The sequence below is a fragment of the Photinus pyralis genome, unplaced genomic scaffold (genome assembly GCF_008802855.1).
Source record: "Photinus pyralis isolate 1611_PpyrPB1 unplaced genomic scaffold, Ppyr1.3 Ppyr1.4_LG5, whole genome shotgun sequence".
Classification (NCBI taxonomy): Eukaryota; Metazoa; Arthropoda; class Insecta; order Coleoptera; family Lampyridae; genus Photinus; species Photinus pyralis.
Genome location: NW_022170596.1, coordinates 5,986,806 through 6,004,736, shown reverse-complemented (window position 1 = coordinate 6,004,736; position 17,931 = coordinate 5,986,806). Strand labels below are relative to the sequence as shown.

Here is a 17,931-nt window from a genome sequence, read left to right as displayed (position 1 = left end):
TGAATTACTTACTAAAACACAGAGAAAGAAATCAGCGTCAAGCAAATAAGTCAGTAGAGCCAGCGCGCCAAATTCTACCAGGAGTTGGAGATACCCCATCTTAAATTTTTATGCAATACGTGTGCATTAGCATGAAAGCGCAACGATCGTGCGTAGCGAAGCCATTAAAAATGAAAAAGAAAAAATTCGTATTAAATTCGTGCAAACTAAACCTGCTTATATCATATAATATATAATGGTCGTACACTAATATGCAGGCGGAATTGGTGTCATTGAGCCAGTAAAATCTGAAAAATTATTGTGAACGATTATAATGAAAACGATTATTATTGCTAATAAATTTTATTTATTTGGTAATATTAAATTGGACCCAGAATTTACATACTTTATGACCATCTCTTAAAAAGTCAAGATGCTACTACAGAGATTGAAGGGCGAATTTGCAAGTACCTATCAAAATTTAGCTTAAAAAGTACTTTGGCTTCAAAATGCAAAGAAATAATCCATAAACGTTAGAATGACAATAAACGTTGCATATTTCATAACGGTCATGCAGTGCTTATAAGAAAGATAGCGACTCTAAGGAATCTACTGAATCCCAGCTTTGCAGGCCTATATATCTAACACCTGCGTAAGTACCTCTAGAGTCATGTGAATATCCGTAAACATCATGATGGGCTGCAACAAGTTAGTGGTGGTTAGTAGCAATTTAACCGACGCGACGAGCATTAGTTGGTTAGCTAGTCCTAAGACATACAGATATACATACCAGGTAACGTAGCGTGTATGGGTTCTCCGCTTGGTGAAGCCTGGGGCGAACTCCCAATTTGTCTCGTAACATTTGGAACTACCTCGGGATGCGTTGCTCTCCAGTAAGCCTGATCGATAGCAGACCGCGAATAAAAGATATATTGCTAACGTTAAAACGCACCTCTAAATATTCAGCTATGTGTTCGCAAGCATCCTCCAATTGGTTCTCGTCCAAAATTACGTCGAACATTTCCGGCGGACACTGTGCCAATTTATCGGCGGCGACCATTTGAACATTAATATGCCGAACTTGACTTTTTCCTCTCGACTTTATTAATCTTTGCAAGACCTATAAATCGTGTGCTGATACTTGTACACAAAGAAAAAGTGAGAAACCTACTTTCGGACTAGTTATTTTAAGATAAACTACAATTGGCGCTAGAGACGTTTTGGCAAGTTGCGAAGGATGGTTGATTGTGTCACAATCTAAGACTACGAGCTGTAAGGTTCTGGCGAGTTCGAATATTCTCTCGATTTCCGCTTGAACCTCTGCCAAACATGTAGAGCGAGTATTGGATCTTTCCATTATTGCTCTTTTTGATGGATTGTTTAAAAGTGAACGTTTTGCTAATGATATATCAGCCATAACTCTCGTTATAATTATTCTAAAAAAATGTGTAAATGTAACTCTAGATATAGAGTATTATGCGGTTTCAATTATAGAGTTAACTGTACTTGTAAATCTGTATCTAAAACGTATTACTTTTCCTGAAAAGCAATTCACTACGAAAATGGTGCTATTTTTTCTGCTGAAAGGTATCCAAAAACGTTGATCCAATCTTATCAATTTCTGCTTCTATCATCGAATGTAGTTTGATGCATTCTTTATCAATAAATAAATGGCGAGTTTATTGTACAATCGAAAAGGTTCCTCCAATTCCAGTTGAAACAAATCCTATACTGCAGTTCTAGCTCATTTAGTATAAGGCTTGAAGTATTCACAGCCTATATCCTAGCAAAATAGCAAGTTGGAGTCGTTGGAGAGTTAATTTTGCGCTCGAACGTACGCGTGCCTTGCTCAGGTCAAGTTGGAACTAAAAATTCTGCAACATAGTACAGTCCTTCCTGGGAAATAAACTTAACAGACACAGGATCGATGCACATGCACTGTTTACAGTTGTTTGTTTATCAAAAGAAGTGGATTCATTTTGCAATCAAAAATGTGCCTTTTTCCATTCTAGTTCGAACAAAACGTTTTGCCCTGGGAGGAAATTTAACAGAATTGACGATACAGACACAGACAGTAAATAAGGGTTCATGTTCAATTCCCGACCAAAGATAGCTAGACACACAAATGAAGCAAAGTTAGAAAGATGTCTAATAAGTGTAGAAAGCGTGTTGAACTCATGAACAAACAATAACACTCCCCGCTCCCGTGTGGAACAAGATATTAGCAATCGCATACGATTTCCAATAGAGGAATTTTTCCACGAAATCTTATCCGTAAATTGAAGTTCAAAATATCAATAGTAAAAATAAGGAGAAACGGATGCCTCTGGTCCAGGCCCTCCCCTTTCCTTTTGTGAGAACCTGTTCCGACACTCTGTTATCTAAAATATTTCATATTTTCGTTACTGTAGCGTAGCTCTAGCGAATACAGCTACGACAAACGGGATTCTGTAGCATCTCGCAGAAAACAGTACCTAAGGACCTTCGTAATTTGCCTCAACTGTCATACTGTCAATGGCGTACGGTCGAACGGCCAAAGTGCTTACATGCAAAGAAAGGAAACCAAATGACAATTTCAGAAAAAAATCGCATACCTATACCGAAACGGAAATAGAGAGACCGGTTCCGAAAAAAACACAAACGGTAGCGCTATACGACGGGAGACGACAATGATCCGATAAAAACCAGCCAGCAAGGGGGAGTTCAGGCGCACTTTTCCCTAGCATCTAAACCACACCCGACCACGCAGTTCCGACGCGCTCTGGTCAAAGCGGGTCGACCAACCGGTAGAGTCCGCCGGAAGCCTACAGCTTGATAGTCTGACACCCTTCAGAGCTTGGTAGTCTGAGGCCCATCATAGATGGGTAGTCTGAAACATCTCTGCTGAATTTTGTGGCTAGCGATAGACCCCACCTAAGTCATACGCATACGAATGCCTACTCCCAATATCGCCACAGAATGGGCGAAAGCATCTACTCGACATACTGCGCGACTTCTCACAACGATTTCCACTATCGAAGGTGAGCCCACTGCCGCCATGCATCCATAAAAAAACCCACTAAATAAATATTAAATATTGCCAAGGAGGTTGCAACTTAAGACTAACTACTTATCTAGAAGGGTAACTAGTTCTGGATAGACGCTAGCACATTATTAAAAGCCCTAGAAGATTAGAAAAAGGATTTAAGCGGATTCCGCACATAAAGTGTTATAGTTGATGCTGGGTTTCACAGACTGATCAGCAAACCTATGGGACGACACCATGAGAATGTATACCTACGCATTTGAATGTTTTCAGATTGTCCAATTCTCCCCCCAAGGGTCTAGGTTTATTCTGAAAAGAGAATGGGTACCAAACATTCTGTGGAGATCTACTCATTCCCTTTGTCGGTACTCTCTTCTGACGTCAATCCAGGAATGTCGCGAAAGTATTAGAGCAAAATCAGAAGCGAAGCCGCCGAAACTCAAACTCGACTTTCTTCCCAGCAGAAGCGTTTTTGTAGTTATGTGTTAGCAATGTTTCTTCTATGGAGCATTTTTACAACCTACACAATCTATACAGAGCGGCAAATGTAAAACGGTAAGATAATCTGAAGTATGGTGTGATATGAAAACCGGTTGATAAACCCTTAAGGGTGTACACCATTGCTGCAACTCCAATCCAAGTGGGTAGTATCCCGTTAATAATTTCATAAATAAGAAACATTTACCCTTGGAACTCCAATTCTGGATTTTTAAACCCACTGGATATTACGGAATACACTTTTGCTTTTCAGAAAAAGGACAACATTTTACAAACAGGGTAATTTTATTACAGGTAACGCCACATGACGACACATCCTACCACATCAGTACTTACTTTCCTTCAAATCGATGCTTTAAAAAATCAAATAACGCTTTTTGCATCATATCCGTTACTTCGTATCCTTTCAACGAAGGACCAACTAATACAACAGGCCTCATAGAGGGTACTACATCATAAGGAGCAGTTGCTTCTTGCTTTTTGAAGAACGGCTTCTTTTTATCTTTGGCTGGAGGTGTCGTAAGCGATTTGCCTGTTCTTGCGTTTCCAATCGAATCAGACTCATCCCCTAGTAATAATAAGGGATATTATTAACTGATAAATAAAGCCTACACTCTCTACGTAAAATATCTCATGCCCATTCAAATAAGCTGGTCTATTCTATACCTTCAAGCTACAGGATCTAATAATGCCGCAGGAACGGTTAACTATTCGTCAACAATTTAGGCAAACGTTCCAATTGCATTTCTATGACTACAATTAGTGTAGGGGTGGGATGGGAAAACTGGATCACGTTAATGGAGTGGGGAGCTTTAAAACAAATAAACAGAACCAAAAACATACGTACCAATAAGAAAAGAGGAAGATATAAGACAAAAATTGCCCACATAAGTTAGTGGAGTAGATTTAAAACAATTAATACAGTTATTATAACAAAAATTAAAGCGGTTAACATAATTTTAATATTCCAACATCCATTTTTGATAATATCTACATATTGCAGGTGGTATATATTTGTTCGGTGTTGTCAGATTTACTCACGATAAGTGTAGGTATAATTAGTATGGTTCACTGCGGTGTGTAATGTGTGGCGTGTAAAATTGTAGGTTGTGATATAAACAAACGTAATTTCACGTTACAAAATCATTCACGATACCAAAATTAAAACATCGAATACAGAAACTGAGGTGGACAGGACATACCAGGCGTAGGAGGGGTGCTACCTCTGGAAACATCGTTACCAGTGGCACCTATATTGGAGCTGGAACTAGTCTTACTGGAGTAGAGTTTAGTACTTCGTGTTTGTGATGCTTGTATCCTTAAGTTCTCCAATTTAACGGGAGAGGGAATAAATCCGACATCGCATCCCTCCTTGACCAGTCTCCCTATCCACCAGTTGTTATCGTATTTTTCCTAAAATCGTTTAATAGATCAAGTACAAGCATCGGTCTTTTGCAATCGTACCTTTATGTGCAAAAAATCCCTAATGTCGAAAGAAATTGCGTATCCGTGTACCGGTGAGTCGTCATCTAATGACCCGTCATAGGCAACATTGGTGCGAACAGCGAATGCTACAGGTTTTGTCTGTAACAAATGAAAAAGTTTAATAGTACAATAATAGTCTTTTTCTATTTCGGTGTCACAATGATGATTTTGTACAACTGTTTTCGGCCGAAAACAGTTGTACAAAGACAGTGATTATAGTCGTTTTTTTTGGTAACTCATCTCTTAAGTTGACAGTCACTAGTTAGTACAAGTAGGTACTTCGTTGGGTACTTCCATGTTTGAACTTCAAAATGTCAGTCTTACTACGCTGCCAACCTAAAACTTAACGGCATAAAGTGTTCCCAACATAAAACATGTTAGTTCTAATGTTCCCTATAGTTTCTGATAATGATTTTTTTAATTAAATTAAAGCACCGAAATAGAAAAAATAGTATGAAAACGCGTGTTACAATGCTTTATTGTAATACTTCTATCTTGCGGACACTCGTGGCTACGCTTCGCGTCGCCACTCGTGCCACAAGATAGTCGTATTACAATAGGTCGCATTGTAACACGTGTCTTTCAATATACTATTTTATTATACCTGAATCACAATCTCCGTTTTAAACACTCAAATGCGTGCGAAAAAAGGCCTTTAAAACACACGTGCTTTAAAGTTGCTAAGTAACGATACTTCAAGTATGACTTTTGAAACTGTCATCTGGATTAAAAAATCCTCTTAGGTCGCTTTCTTAAATGCAGAACATTTCTTTGGCTTTTGTACCTATCCTTTGGTTGAAGCTTTCACAAATAATTTAGGGTATGCTTCCAAATCTGTTCCACTTTTTAATCGCAGCATTGCTTTAAAGTTTTGAATGAATGCACCAAAATATAAAGATTTAAATACCTTTGACATTTCTTCATATATGCCAGCATTATGGATGCATTTAAGACTGTATTCGTAAGTAACTTCCTATTCATCCATGGAAACAACTTTTCATATTCTTTATAATAGGCTTTACTGGAGTTGGATTTTACACCTACCAATTTGTTTAGATTTTACAACAATTTTAATGGACGGTGTATTATCTTTTTCAACGGAAATCGTTTAATTCACAAAGACGATGATTTTTTATTGAGGAAACGACATGGAGTGTCAGAGTATTTCGCATATAATTTATGAGTGTATAATTGGTGGTTGCAACGTTAAAGGCACTCCGCTTTGCGTCGTGCCCTTAAACTCGTTGCGCGTGCTTTAAAGACTTGATTATACACTTGTATCTTAATATACTATTTTATTATAGCTAGTGTAATGGGAGCTGATTTTTTCTTTAATTTTTTAGATTAATAATTACTAATTAGGAAACATGGGAGTGTAGGCGCATTTTTATGAGGTTTTGGTGGTTGGAACGAGTTTAAGAGTCGTTTCTCCAAATTAATCGGAACTGACTCAATTTCAGCTATTGAATTCCTTTAAAGTCAAGTCAATTGATTCCCAATGAATTAGGCGATCTATATTTGTTAAGTTCATGTTTACTGGCACTGGCAAGTTAAACGCGACAGAAAAAGTTACTGGAGACAGTCTGACGAGTGATAACACAAACTGAATGTCTTTTACGTGACCAAAACAGCCGATTCAGATTTGTTTGTTATTATATTATTGAGCAGCGTGGGAAGCGGGCACTCATCGATTTTGAATCTGGTGGATTACGCTATATGCGCGCGTGATTGGATCAAGTAGGGGTAGTCTATTGCTTAACGCTTAAAGGTGATGGTTTTAACCTATTTGTGCCATTTTATAAGCGGTTTTTGTAAAACTGAAGAGGTAGAGATGTTCTTCGAGCATTAAGCGTGAGGCTGTCAGCGGGAAAGCTAGGTTTCTCTTTCCGGGAGCCTTGTGAGAGCTCAAGTCAAAGAGTGGATAAAAACATAGAGCCAAACTCTCAGCCAGTCCAAAAAATCGAAGACCTGTCAATAATCGAATTCAAAAAAAAATCCGCGCAAATTATCAGTAAGGATGATGTGTCGCGTATATAATTAAAATTTCGTACGTGGCGTATTGTAAAATAATGCTATCAGAAAAAAAGTATAAGAAATAATCATTAATCAAGGAAGATTTGGCACAGTAAGTAAGATTGATAATTCAGAAGTTTTGTTAGTGGGTGAATTAACCGAATGTACTCAGAAGAAACATTCTAATCTGTCTTTCTAAATCGTGCAAATTATTACGTAGAAATACTAACTAAAAGTAGGAGCGGACATTTCCTGTGAAAAAATAACAGTTCTGTCATTTAAAAATTTCAATTCGGAAGCGAAAATTCCAAAATACAAATTAGCTCAGTTTATGTGGGCGACGGCCCTGTAATGCGCTGATAATAACAGGTATTACGGTAGCATCTAAAGCGCATTCAAAGCAGATGATAGAAACATAGTTTATTGCCCGATTAATTGCGCAATAGGCGGTAGTCATACGAATTACGCACAAAATTCAATAGTATTCCTCTTGGAGATCCATGTTTGTTCTGTATTGTCCAATATTGTAAGGCTTCCACCTTTCCGAAGGGCAGTACCATCGATTTCAGAAAACGCTATACTTAAGGTAACGAATTTCTTCTTGATTTTATTCAAAATAACTATCGGTTCTCGTTAAATTTTATTGAAAGGAATCAGAAAAATTCTTAAAGGAATACCAATCTGTAAATTTTGCATTTTTCTTTTGAAATTGTCCAATTTTTTTGCTAGCTACTTGCATAATATTGGAGAATTGGTTTTTAGAGTTTTTATATCTTTATATTAACAAATTTTTTCCATGGAAGTGTATAAATTGAAAGGTGTTTGAGGTGGAGCGAGATTCTTCTAACTTGGAACAATGTTTAGAAGCATTTTTGTTATATTTTAAAGGATCAGAGAGAAAACCCGAAAGCTACAGTTGAATAATAAATGCCCTTTGGGATTAAGTTGCCTTGTGAAATAGAGTCGAATAGAGACGGTTAAAATTGAATTTCGCTAGGGTTACGCTGTTTTATACATTTGGTATTAGAAGGTGTACGGGGTGTTTCCATAAAAGGGTTGATCAATCAAAAGTCCGTAGATTCGTAAACCAAGTTGGCGATCTTTATTTTTATGCGTCACTGGTTTCTGTGTGAGACGTGACCTGTTAATGGGTTTAAGAAGTTATTGGCATCAGTCTGTGGGCGTGACGAGCAAAAGCTAGAGCAAAAGACTGTTTAAATAGGTTTACGTGCTCAAAACTAAGCTAAGCCAGAATAAAGCCGAATGATCTCACTTCGAGCCCAAGGGAAACGTTAAATGATCATTTGCTGTAGCGGAGGTAATTCGTGGATCTGAATGGTCCATTCATGATAAAAATGGTCGATTAGTAAAGCTCTATTTTGGGCGTGAACGAATTGGAAAAGCCAATAGGGATGAGGAGAGAAAGTAGGAGAGATTCTTCGATTAGCCATCGACCGGGAAAATTCGTTTTTCTTGCTCTGAAGATCAATTTTTATGCGGGTAGTTTGAAAAAAGTTCAATACGGCTCATATTCTGCATTTTAATTTGATATTATTAAGCAATATTTTCACATTGTAAATAAAATTCCGGTAGGGGCTCGGTTAGGAGTGGTTAGTACAGTGTTCCATTTTTCAGTACAATATTAAATAAAGAAACTCTTCTAATTAAGTCAAAGTCAAATATGTAAATTATAAATTTTCAATTGTAGGGTAAAAAGGGAACTGATATTATGTTTGTTGTTCAAATTTTGTCATTTAAGGGGATTGTTGATGTGCATAATAGAGAACGTGGTCACACAATTTTGGAAACTGAATTTTTTCAATGAATCTAAGATTTGTTTGTCTGAAGGCTGTAGCAAAAGGTTGAAATCGACGATTGTATTGACCATCAAGGTGACTGAAGGTGAAAGAGATCAATTTCAAATTTTCAGGTTGGAAACGAAACACTTAACTCAAATTTTGCAGTACAATAAAAAACTATCGCGATTAGGGGTGCCAAACCACTTATTGTAACCCCAGTTACAACTCGTCCAATGGATCTGATTCGAAAGAAGAATTTTATATTCTTTGAAGATTAAACGTTGATCACTAAACAATACAAGTTCCTCTTCTTCTCTAATGAAGCTAGCTTTGCTTTAGGAATTAGTTGGTTTTTGGTAAGTTTTCAGTTCAATTACATATGCGCGTTTCGTATTGATGAATTTTCAGGCATCTCATTCTAAACAAGCGCTTTTCCGCCGAAATCTTTATACCTACTATTCTACGGGTGCTCGCGGCCTAAATAATTCGCACCTAGGCATTTCGCACCAGAACCATTTGCACATTACACAACTTCGCACTTGCTAATTTCATTAAGAAATAAAAAAGTCTTCTATCTTTTTGCGTCTCTTGCTCCTCAACCCCCTTACAAGATATATAACCAGTCATACTCGGACACTGAGAATCGAAAAGGCCACTCACAAAATAAAATACGTTTGGCGGAATTGGCTGATTCACAAACTTGACCGAGATATTTATGAGTTACACCAACCCCTAAAATTTGGACGAAATCGGTTCATAACCTGGTTCATAATTACTAAAGTTAAGAGTGTTTCTTGGATGTGATATATATTATAACCAGATAGAAATCTACCTATAATGAAAGTTCTCAGCAAGACACATCTGTTGCTATTGTCAAAACTTCTAGTGCGAATATCTCGAAAACGAATTGCCGGAACAGCCGATTCACAACGGTAAAACAGAGCGCCTGCAGGAGAAGTACATGGTGGTGATGTCAAAACTCCAAAATGTGAATATCTCGAGAACGGAGTGGCCACAAAGAGTACTCACATAGAGAATGTGGAACTTCTGGACTTGATTTACGTGTTGGTGGAATCAAAAAGTCAAGTGGGATTATCTTGAACACGGAGATTAAAAAGAGGGTGTTCAGGGAAAATGTAAGGTCTGGACGAGCCACTGTTGCCTTTTTAACACGAAAATTAAGATAGGATGGTTAAGTGCTACTTTCCTTTAGCATCGTTCATATGCGGACCGGTGTAGCCTATTGGGCTTTAAATGGTAAATTACGAGTACATAGTACTCATGGTACCGATAAAAAATTGTACTTGCAAAATTTGTCTAAAGAGGGCAGATTTTTTAGGTTTTTTTAAAAGCAAATTTTGCAAGTACCTTTTTTCCGTTTTTCTATTCTATTAATGCAAAGTAAAGATATGGTTTCGGTTTGAAAATGTCGAGTTTTTGATCAAAAACCGATTGTCAATTTTGAACGATTATTTGTATTATTTTCGAATCACATTTGAAAATCAGACCAATAACATTTAATAGCGTGGATGTTTAGCTGTCCATTCGCGAAAAAACATTTCGCTAAGTTCTCAGACAACAGTGATATGGCTAATTTACTGAAGCTTGAAACTGTGAAAAAATGTCAAAAATGTCAAATAACTTCGAAACCATGTCAGTTAGACATAGCATCATATTAAGAAAATCATACTGAGTTTTTGTGAGGAATTCAAAAATGCTATCAGAAAAGGTAGTGCCATTTGAAATAAGAAAGTTCCGGTATAGGTCTGATACAACCGGAAAAGCGGCCATCTTGAAAATATTTTTAAATGATTCCTTTTGATCGATTATTCAAAAAACGTAATGAGTCCCGAATCGAAATTCCAAACCGTTCCTGGGATACATGGTCCACTTAAAAACACCACCTTGTATATTACCTATGCATTTAGTATAACCCTTCTCAAAAAATTCATTGAATATTATTTTTTCTGATATGGGTTCAAAATATTGAAATCTTACATTTTCTTACCGTGCCAAGAATTGCAGTTGTAATTTCTATTTTATCGAAAGCAGGTTTGAACGTATTTTTCAAGAAAGCTTGAATTCCCTTCCCGAGAAAACCGGTTTCCAAATTTTTCCAGTTCTTAAATATTCACACACGGTATAATCTCCGTTAACTTAGCAAGTGGCACATAACAAAGTTCTCACTCATTTATTGTTAATTTATTTCAGCAGTGTGGCATTTACTGCTCCATCCATTTGAAAGAATTTTAAATTGGCGGTTCTAACTTAATATTACAAACGAAGATTGTAAATCTTTAATCAACAATTTCTATATCATTTTTAGTTAATAAATTACATGTTTCGAACGAATTGCTTTTGTGCTAATTTTTTTTTTAAATGCGAACGGTTAAAGGTGCTACTTCCCCCAGCTACCTCGGAAGAGTATCTTAAATAAATGTGTTACCCTTATATTTTTAATCCTAGACATCTCTGTTTCTTTAATAAATTGCGAATGTCAATTCTTCTCTATCAATAACTCCTACAAGAGTAAAGGGCTTAAAAGTTTGTCATTAAGCTTTTAAAGGTCAGCCGCTTTTTATATTAATTGTTTAATAAATTACAAACGTGGAATTAATTGCGCTCTATTGATTACTTTTATCGAAAAATGTTTCTAATTTAGTTTGAGCCTAAACACATTTTGCCCATTTGAGGCGTTTCAGATTATGCGTATAAGCTAACACCCTCAACTTGTGCCAAATAGGCGAGGCAATAAATTCCACGTTACAGCAATAAATAAACAGTTTATTTTATGTGCTATAACATTTCAATTTGATAGTGGAGGATATCACAGATGTACTTTGTCACGAAAACGTTAAGATCATAACATCCAGCATAAAATTCGTTCTCCACTAATAAACAACTCTAACCACCTAGAGTATTTTCCTTGTGGCCAAATATTTCGGTAGCCAATTTTTTATTTGTTTAATTTATTTATTTGCCTTTATTTTTAAATGGGCGGGGTTTCAGCCAAGCTCTACCAACCCAACCCACTATACATTTACAACTATCCGTGCCCGAACCAGGATTCGAACCAGTGACCCTTAGCACCACAGTCCAGTTTCAACTGAACTGCGCCACAAGGGCCACTTCAGTGGTGCTAATTTAATCATGGTGTAAGTGCCAGGCATGTCGTCAAGGGGCAATTTACCGCTATTGATGTAGGAGTTTTTATTTATATCATTTAAGCGCAATATACCTCTTTAAGGAGTCATGATTGGAAACAATTTTAATACTCACTCGTGCTTTTTCCAGCTGGCTTAGAGCCTGACGTTCCTTTTCCCGACGAAGATTTTCCTTTTCCTCGTCCAGCGACAGATCCGAAGAGGGCTGTGAGTAATTTGAATCAGCAGAGCCCTGAAACGTGAATCATATATTAAAATCTGTCCCTTTATGTTATTAGAATGAGTTTTCATTTTAACTTCAGCAGAAAGATGCACTAAAAGGCTTAGTTGGTGAAGAGTATGTCGCTATAACTAACGATTCGATTTCTATGTACTATGAGAAGAAAGATGAAGTGAAACAGAAGCAATGAACATTTCTTTACACATTATTTATCTTCATCTCATGTTGATATTCAGCCGACGTGCTCAGTGCTTCTCTTAAATTTGCAGCAAAACGAAAATCTCATAGCCCCGATTAAATAATCCGGAGCTTCCCATAATTATATTATTTTTAGTGAAAAGTCCATCCAATTCCATCACGGACTAGCACGCGGAGACGCCAAATCGCATTCAGCGAATAATACTGATTGTGTATTTTTCAAGAAATTCAAGCATAGGAAAAGTATTTACGTTTGGCGCCCTTGGGTGATGTCTGAAGAATTTCACGAAAATGTTAAGCGATATAGTTTGCTGTAAACGTTTGTAATACAGTCATCCCTTAACCATTTCTCACGTTAGCGTTACTTCCAAAACAACAACATGACTGATAATGATATGTCTGGATGCGAAACAATGATTGAGAGTGCTAGAGCTTTTAACACATGTACCTTATAATGCAAGCAAGCGTTAATGCTACCATATAATATTTAAAAAAATGCTTACCAGAGAAGTGTACTTGGACATTAGTTAGTAGAGAAGCCACTGGCGAGCATGCGACAGTACATTATATCAGCTAAGCAACGACCCTTGAAAAAGTATTTAGTGGAAATTTTACCATGACAAAAAATGTGTGATGCAATAAAACAAAAAGCACAACGCGTATTTTACAATTTGAGTATAATGCAAACAGTGTTGTAAAGAACATATTTCAAATACCGATCGACAATTAGTTTTTAAGCGGTAATAGAAATATGTTTAGTAAATTATACAATCAATTCGTCTAGGACTAAAGATAACTTACATGTATCAATCGATATTAAAAAATGCATTCTTTAAAAAGTCCGGTTAATTGGATTAAACACAGGTTACATTTTTAGAGAGGGAAAAAACGATTAAACCAATATCAAGCACACCACACTTTTTCATATCAAAATTGCAAACCAACACGCATGCAAAAATATTGTAAGTAACTTTATACACCAAAGTGAAAGTGATGGTCACTGTGGCTATTTTTCAAATACTACTCCATTATCAACAAAATACAATTCGGACAACACGCACCTTAAAATTATGCATAATAGGCAATAAATAATGATACACAAAGTTTAATAGTTCATCGATAATTATTGCGCCAATATGATAATTTCTTAGCTAGTGTTTCTTTATCTTTATCAGGAAAAAGTGTATTAAAAATATTCATACAAAATTGGAATAGGGATCTTTGTAAGCATAAAGATAGGTAATTTTTAATGTTAATTGTTCGATTTCGTAATTTTGTTTCCTGCTAAATTATGGTGCAAGATTAAAATTGGCGTTTCAAGATAAATCCAAAATTACATTTTGAAATTCACGACTGGGCTTTAATTGCGATTGTGGCAGTTAATTTTCAAAAACTAAGTTAGCTTCGGTATTTTCTGTTGAAAGACACACAAAAAGTAAATTCCCCACCGAAAACTTGTACTCTGTAATATACTACCCGGAAGATTCGCTCCCGGAAAATTCGCCCCCGGAATTATAAAAGCAATCAGTAATTAGTAAAGCTCCACCGTATAAAGAATTTCCCCATAAAGCTCTCTCTACCGTTAAATTTACGGGGATTTCAGTCACTTTATGTTTGTTGTACAATGCACTATAATGTAGTAATGAAGCTTTCGATTGCAGACAGTTTTTCCTCAGAAAATTCGCCCTCGAGGGAACACGTTCGCAGGTAAATTTGCCCTGAGAACAGCGGCTATTATGTACAGCGTGTGCTATTAATAAATGTCACAGGCCATATCCATGGAATAGCTACTGCACAGTTTGGCAAAATAGATTTTGTTAACAAAAGAGGCCAAGAGAAATCGCTGGAAATTATTTTTCAAGTTTCTAGGTTTGCCGCTAGAGGGCGTATAATTCAAGATTGAGTAGAAAAATTAATGATTTTTTCCCCGCAACAAACATGCATAAAAAATGCATGCATCGCAATCTTGCATGAATTTTGAATCAATTTGATGCGGCACATATTTCCCTAGCTCATAAAATATGAGAGATGGGGGAAGTTAAGTCATAATTATTGTTTCCTGCTGTACTAAAAGACTATTTCTGTAAAATATGAGTACACGAAGAGAACTCTTTCCAACAAGGCCTATTATGAGAAAATCGTTTAACTTAAACCGAAGTTACCACTTCCCCCACCCCTAATATTTTATGAGCTAGTGCAATATGTGCTGTATCAAAATGATACAGCAAATTCATGCAAGATTGCGATGCATGTTTTTTTTATGTATGTTTGTTGGGTATAATTTAGGGAAAAAAATATTTTTCTACTTAACCTTGAATTGTACGCTCTCTAGCAGCAAACCCAGAAACTTGAAAATAATTGTAGTCTTACAAAAACATACCCTTCTTTTCAGTGGCACATTTCCAGTGTAATTTGTTCCATACAACTATTTATTAGCTAACCTACAATTTGCATTCCTACTTTTTTTGGGGGTAGGTAGAAGTTGTAATATTTTCAGTTCCATTGTATTTATTTGTTGCGGGACTGCAGAGGTATAGGATGCACCATGTGACGGAGTTTGCATCGGTTACAAAAAAAAAACACCACAACGAACCTAAACTGTGAAGGTAGCAACGAAAGGTGCCCGTGAAAGCCGTGAAAGTTACTACTGGGTCCTTGAGAAGGTTCTATAAGTTATAATGGGAAAACAGATCCCTAGCAACCTTTTATCATTTTTAGAAGACTATATGGAAATTGTGGCAGTTCTCCAGTGTTTAGACTTAAATGAATTATTCAAAAATCATTTAATGATTTTCGTTTTAGACGATGCAGATAAAATTACCCTTTTTAGCTTGGACACCTCGTCATTATGTAAATTACATATAGGGAACTTATTTAAGAATACCTAGAATATAAAAACCAGGAAAACCAAGAAATTTGAAAAAATTATCAGATATAGGTACCTATATGACATTATTATCAAAACTTGAACGTTTTTGGAAGAGTGCAAAGATGATGGGAAAGTATAGAGGGTGTTCCATTTAAAAACAATGAGATTATTTAATATGAAGTTTTGCAACTTTGGACCTACAAAAAAAGCACCCTGTAAGCTATTTTTTTTAATGTTTCGTAGTAGATGTATTTATTTGACTTTTACTTTACCCGGGATAAAAGATATAGAGCCTGGTATCAAAATTTAAGTAATAATTTTGTCAAAAAACTGACGATTGCAAATGCCAAATTTTTTTTACAAATCGAATTACATAATATATAATTTTATATTATAAAATCACTAGTTTTTCGAATGTTAACCATATAATAAAAATGCATTCAAATACAAGGGGTTCCATTTAAAAAAATGTACCATTTTGGCGTCCTACTTTGTGGGCGCACTTTGTATAATTACAGATATTTTTAAAAAGTGGAAGTGGTATTCAACCATGATACAAAAGCAATCTATCAAAAAATCTTATCGTCAAGGCATTAAGTTACTCCGCGCAATCGTTGACTCACCCTGTACTTGCTTTAAATGATGATTCACATGTTTGGTGTAAATAATAAATTAAATGAGTTTCTGTGGTGTGATAAACAACCAATGCTAAATACATGACACTAATGAGACTGAAATTTATCACGACTTCTTGTGTTCATATATGAACTATTTTAAATTTCCCGCTTTGGATCGTGTTGTGGGTGTAAAACTGACTGACGCTTATAATAGACAAAATTTAATAGGAGTCGCTTCACTACTTCTATTCAGCGAAAAGATTACAGTTAGAATGATTTTAAAGATGGTTTCCCAAATGAAGGATAGAATTGAATGTCTTTAGGGTTGGGCGGTTTTAAGTATTAAGTATACAGGGCGGTTCTATTAAAACGTTGGTTATTCCAAAATTTTTTTATTTTGAATCTCATGATGGTTTTTCTATGAATTTGTCACTCTATGTTTTGTAAGTCAACAGTTGCTGGATCCAGTCGTGACCGATTAATTGCATGTAAAAGTGGCTGGCGCTCGTCTGGCGCGAGATAACGAGAAACTAATAGTATCTACGCGAACAAACAGCTGATTCAGTAATGAGACCGCAAAGTTCGCATTTTTGAATCTTAGTGGTTGCTGCCGGATGGCCTTTCAAAACGTGGGAGTCGTCGAAGGGGACATATTTTATTAGCTATTCAGTAAAATGATGGCCGCTGAATCCATTAGCGCCATTTTGAAGGTGCGATTGTAGAAATTGTGAAAGTGAGGTTGAAGAAGAATGGCAATAATGATCGGGCTGCTGCTAGAGTGCTAGGCAGTAGACTTCGTAAGCGAGACCACAGAACTATTATGCGCAATACGTGGACGTGAATCGAGCTAGTAAGTTAAATAGACCAGCCGTCGAAACCATTGCAAAAATGTGTACCTTGTGTTTTCGTAAATCTAAAGTGGATTTTTTTTCAAATTCATTAGTTATTAAAGCAAAGTGATTTAACAAACCACTATTGAGCAACGCGAACAATAGCGAAAATCCGACGAGAACGTTTTACTAGAATTAACTCCGACATTTGGATTACTGAACATCAAGTAGTACCTGAGATTTCGAAATCTATAAGGAACTCTCCAGCTACGAGCCAGGATTTAATATCAACAACTTTCGGTTCCATTCCAAGTGACCTAACAGAGGCTGATCCAGTATTCCAAGGTTGGACAACTGGAGGAGCATTTTAGACACAGTATAAAGGTAAATAGTGATTATGTTACTTAATTAGACCGTTTCCTGTAATGCATTTGAGGGGTTGGAATTTTAACGTTTAAACAGTAAATAGAAACATGTCTTAAAGACTGGATCTATTCATTTTTCATGAATTTTCTGCTGTAATCAATATTCGTATTAGAAGTTTTTTTTATTTAAATTCAATACTAAATAACGGAAGTCTTCCAACTGAGTTAAATATATAAAATTTAAGATTTAGATTTGTTTCCAGAGAAACATATCCGCATTTTTCCCTTGTTCAGTTAAATGGTTACTTAATTTAGTAAAATAGCAAAAGGCAATATTGTAGACAAATTTTGGACACTGGATATTCGATGAATTGGTTGATTTTTGTAGGGCTCTAGCTGAAGGCAGAAATATATTGATTTTAAAAGTTAAATATGTCCCTATTGTGTATTTATTTGCCATCAAAGTGGTCCAAGGCGGAGGAGATTATCTTTGAATTTTTAGGTTTGGAATAATTTTACTAACGAATGTGTGCTAAATTTTGCAAAATCGTTTTTATTATGTACCGAAGTTACCTATTTAAAAAGACAATTTAAAATAAATGACACATTATTATAGTAATTTTTTTCCATCTACAAGATGCTAATTTAAAAATTTAAGTCTGACGTTTCGTCTCCAGTTAGCCATCATCAATTTTGTTTTTTCTCGTGGAAGTCATTTTTAGTTTTTGTGTCATTTGATAGAGCATTTTTCTGATTTCAAAAATGTATTTTCTAAACATGTTTATAATATCTTCTTTTTTGTCTGGCAAACTTTGCCTTGAGTAGTGTATGTTCGTAGTTTCTTGCGTTTTACGAATTAATAGCGCCAT

At 36.0% G+C, this 17,931-nt stretch overlaps 1 protein-coding gene across 15 annotated transcripts in view; it reads right to left on the bottom strand.

Moving 5' to 3' along the window:
- The window catches only part of LOC116170264 (voltage-dependent L-type calcium channel subunit beta-2), a 272,421-nt gene that overhangs the window by 2,245 nt on the left and 252,245 nt on the right, over window positions 1–17,931 (bottom strand). For 7 of the 15 annotated variants that reach the window (XR_004145199.1, XR_004145200.1, XM_031486522.1 and 4 more), the window contains 8 exons: window positions 12,079–12,195; window positions 4,967–5,086; window positions 4,705–4,915; window positions 3,839–4,070; window positions 1,151–1,415; window positions 932–1,099; window positions 770–878; window positions 640–678 (listed from right to left, as the gene is read on the bottom strand). Coding sequence is in view for 13 of the 15 variants with exons in the window: in XM_031486522.1 (XP_031342382.1) it covers window positions 640–678; window positions 770–878; window positions 932–1,099; window positions 1,151–1,415; window positions 3,839–4,070; window positions 4,705–4,915; window positions 4,967–5,086; window positions 12,079–12,195 (1,261 nt within the window). In the remaining 2 variants the exon portion in view is untranslated. Of the gene's footprint in view, window positions 1–12; window positions 100–245; window positions 288–639; window positions 679–769; window positions 879–931; window positions 1,100–1,150; window positions 1,416–3,838; window positions 4,071–4,704; window positions 4,916–4,966; window positions 5,087–12,078; window positions 12,196–12,884; window positions 12,968–13,182; window positions 13,389–17,931 lie in introns of those variants that run through there. The other 8 variants (XM_031486530.1, XM_031486529.1, XM_031486531.1 and 5 more) reach the window with 8 other exon arrangements.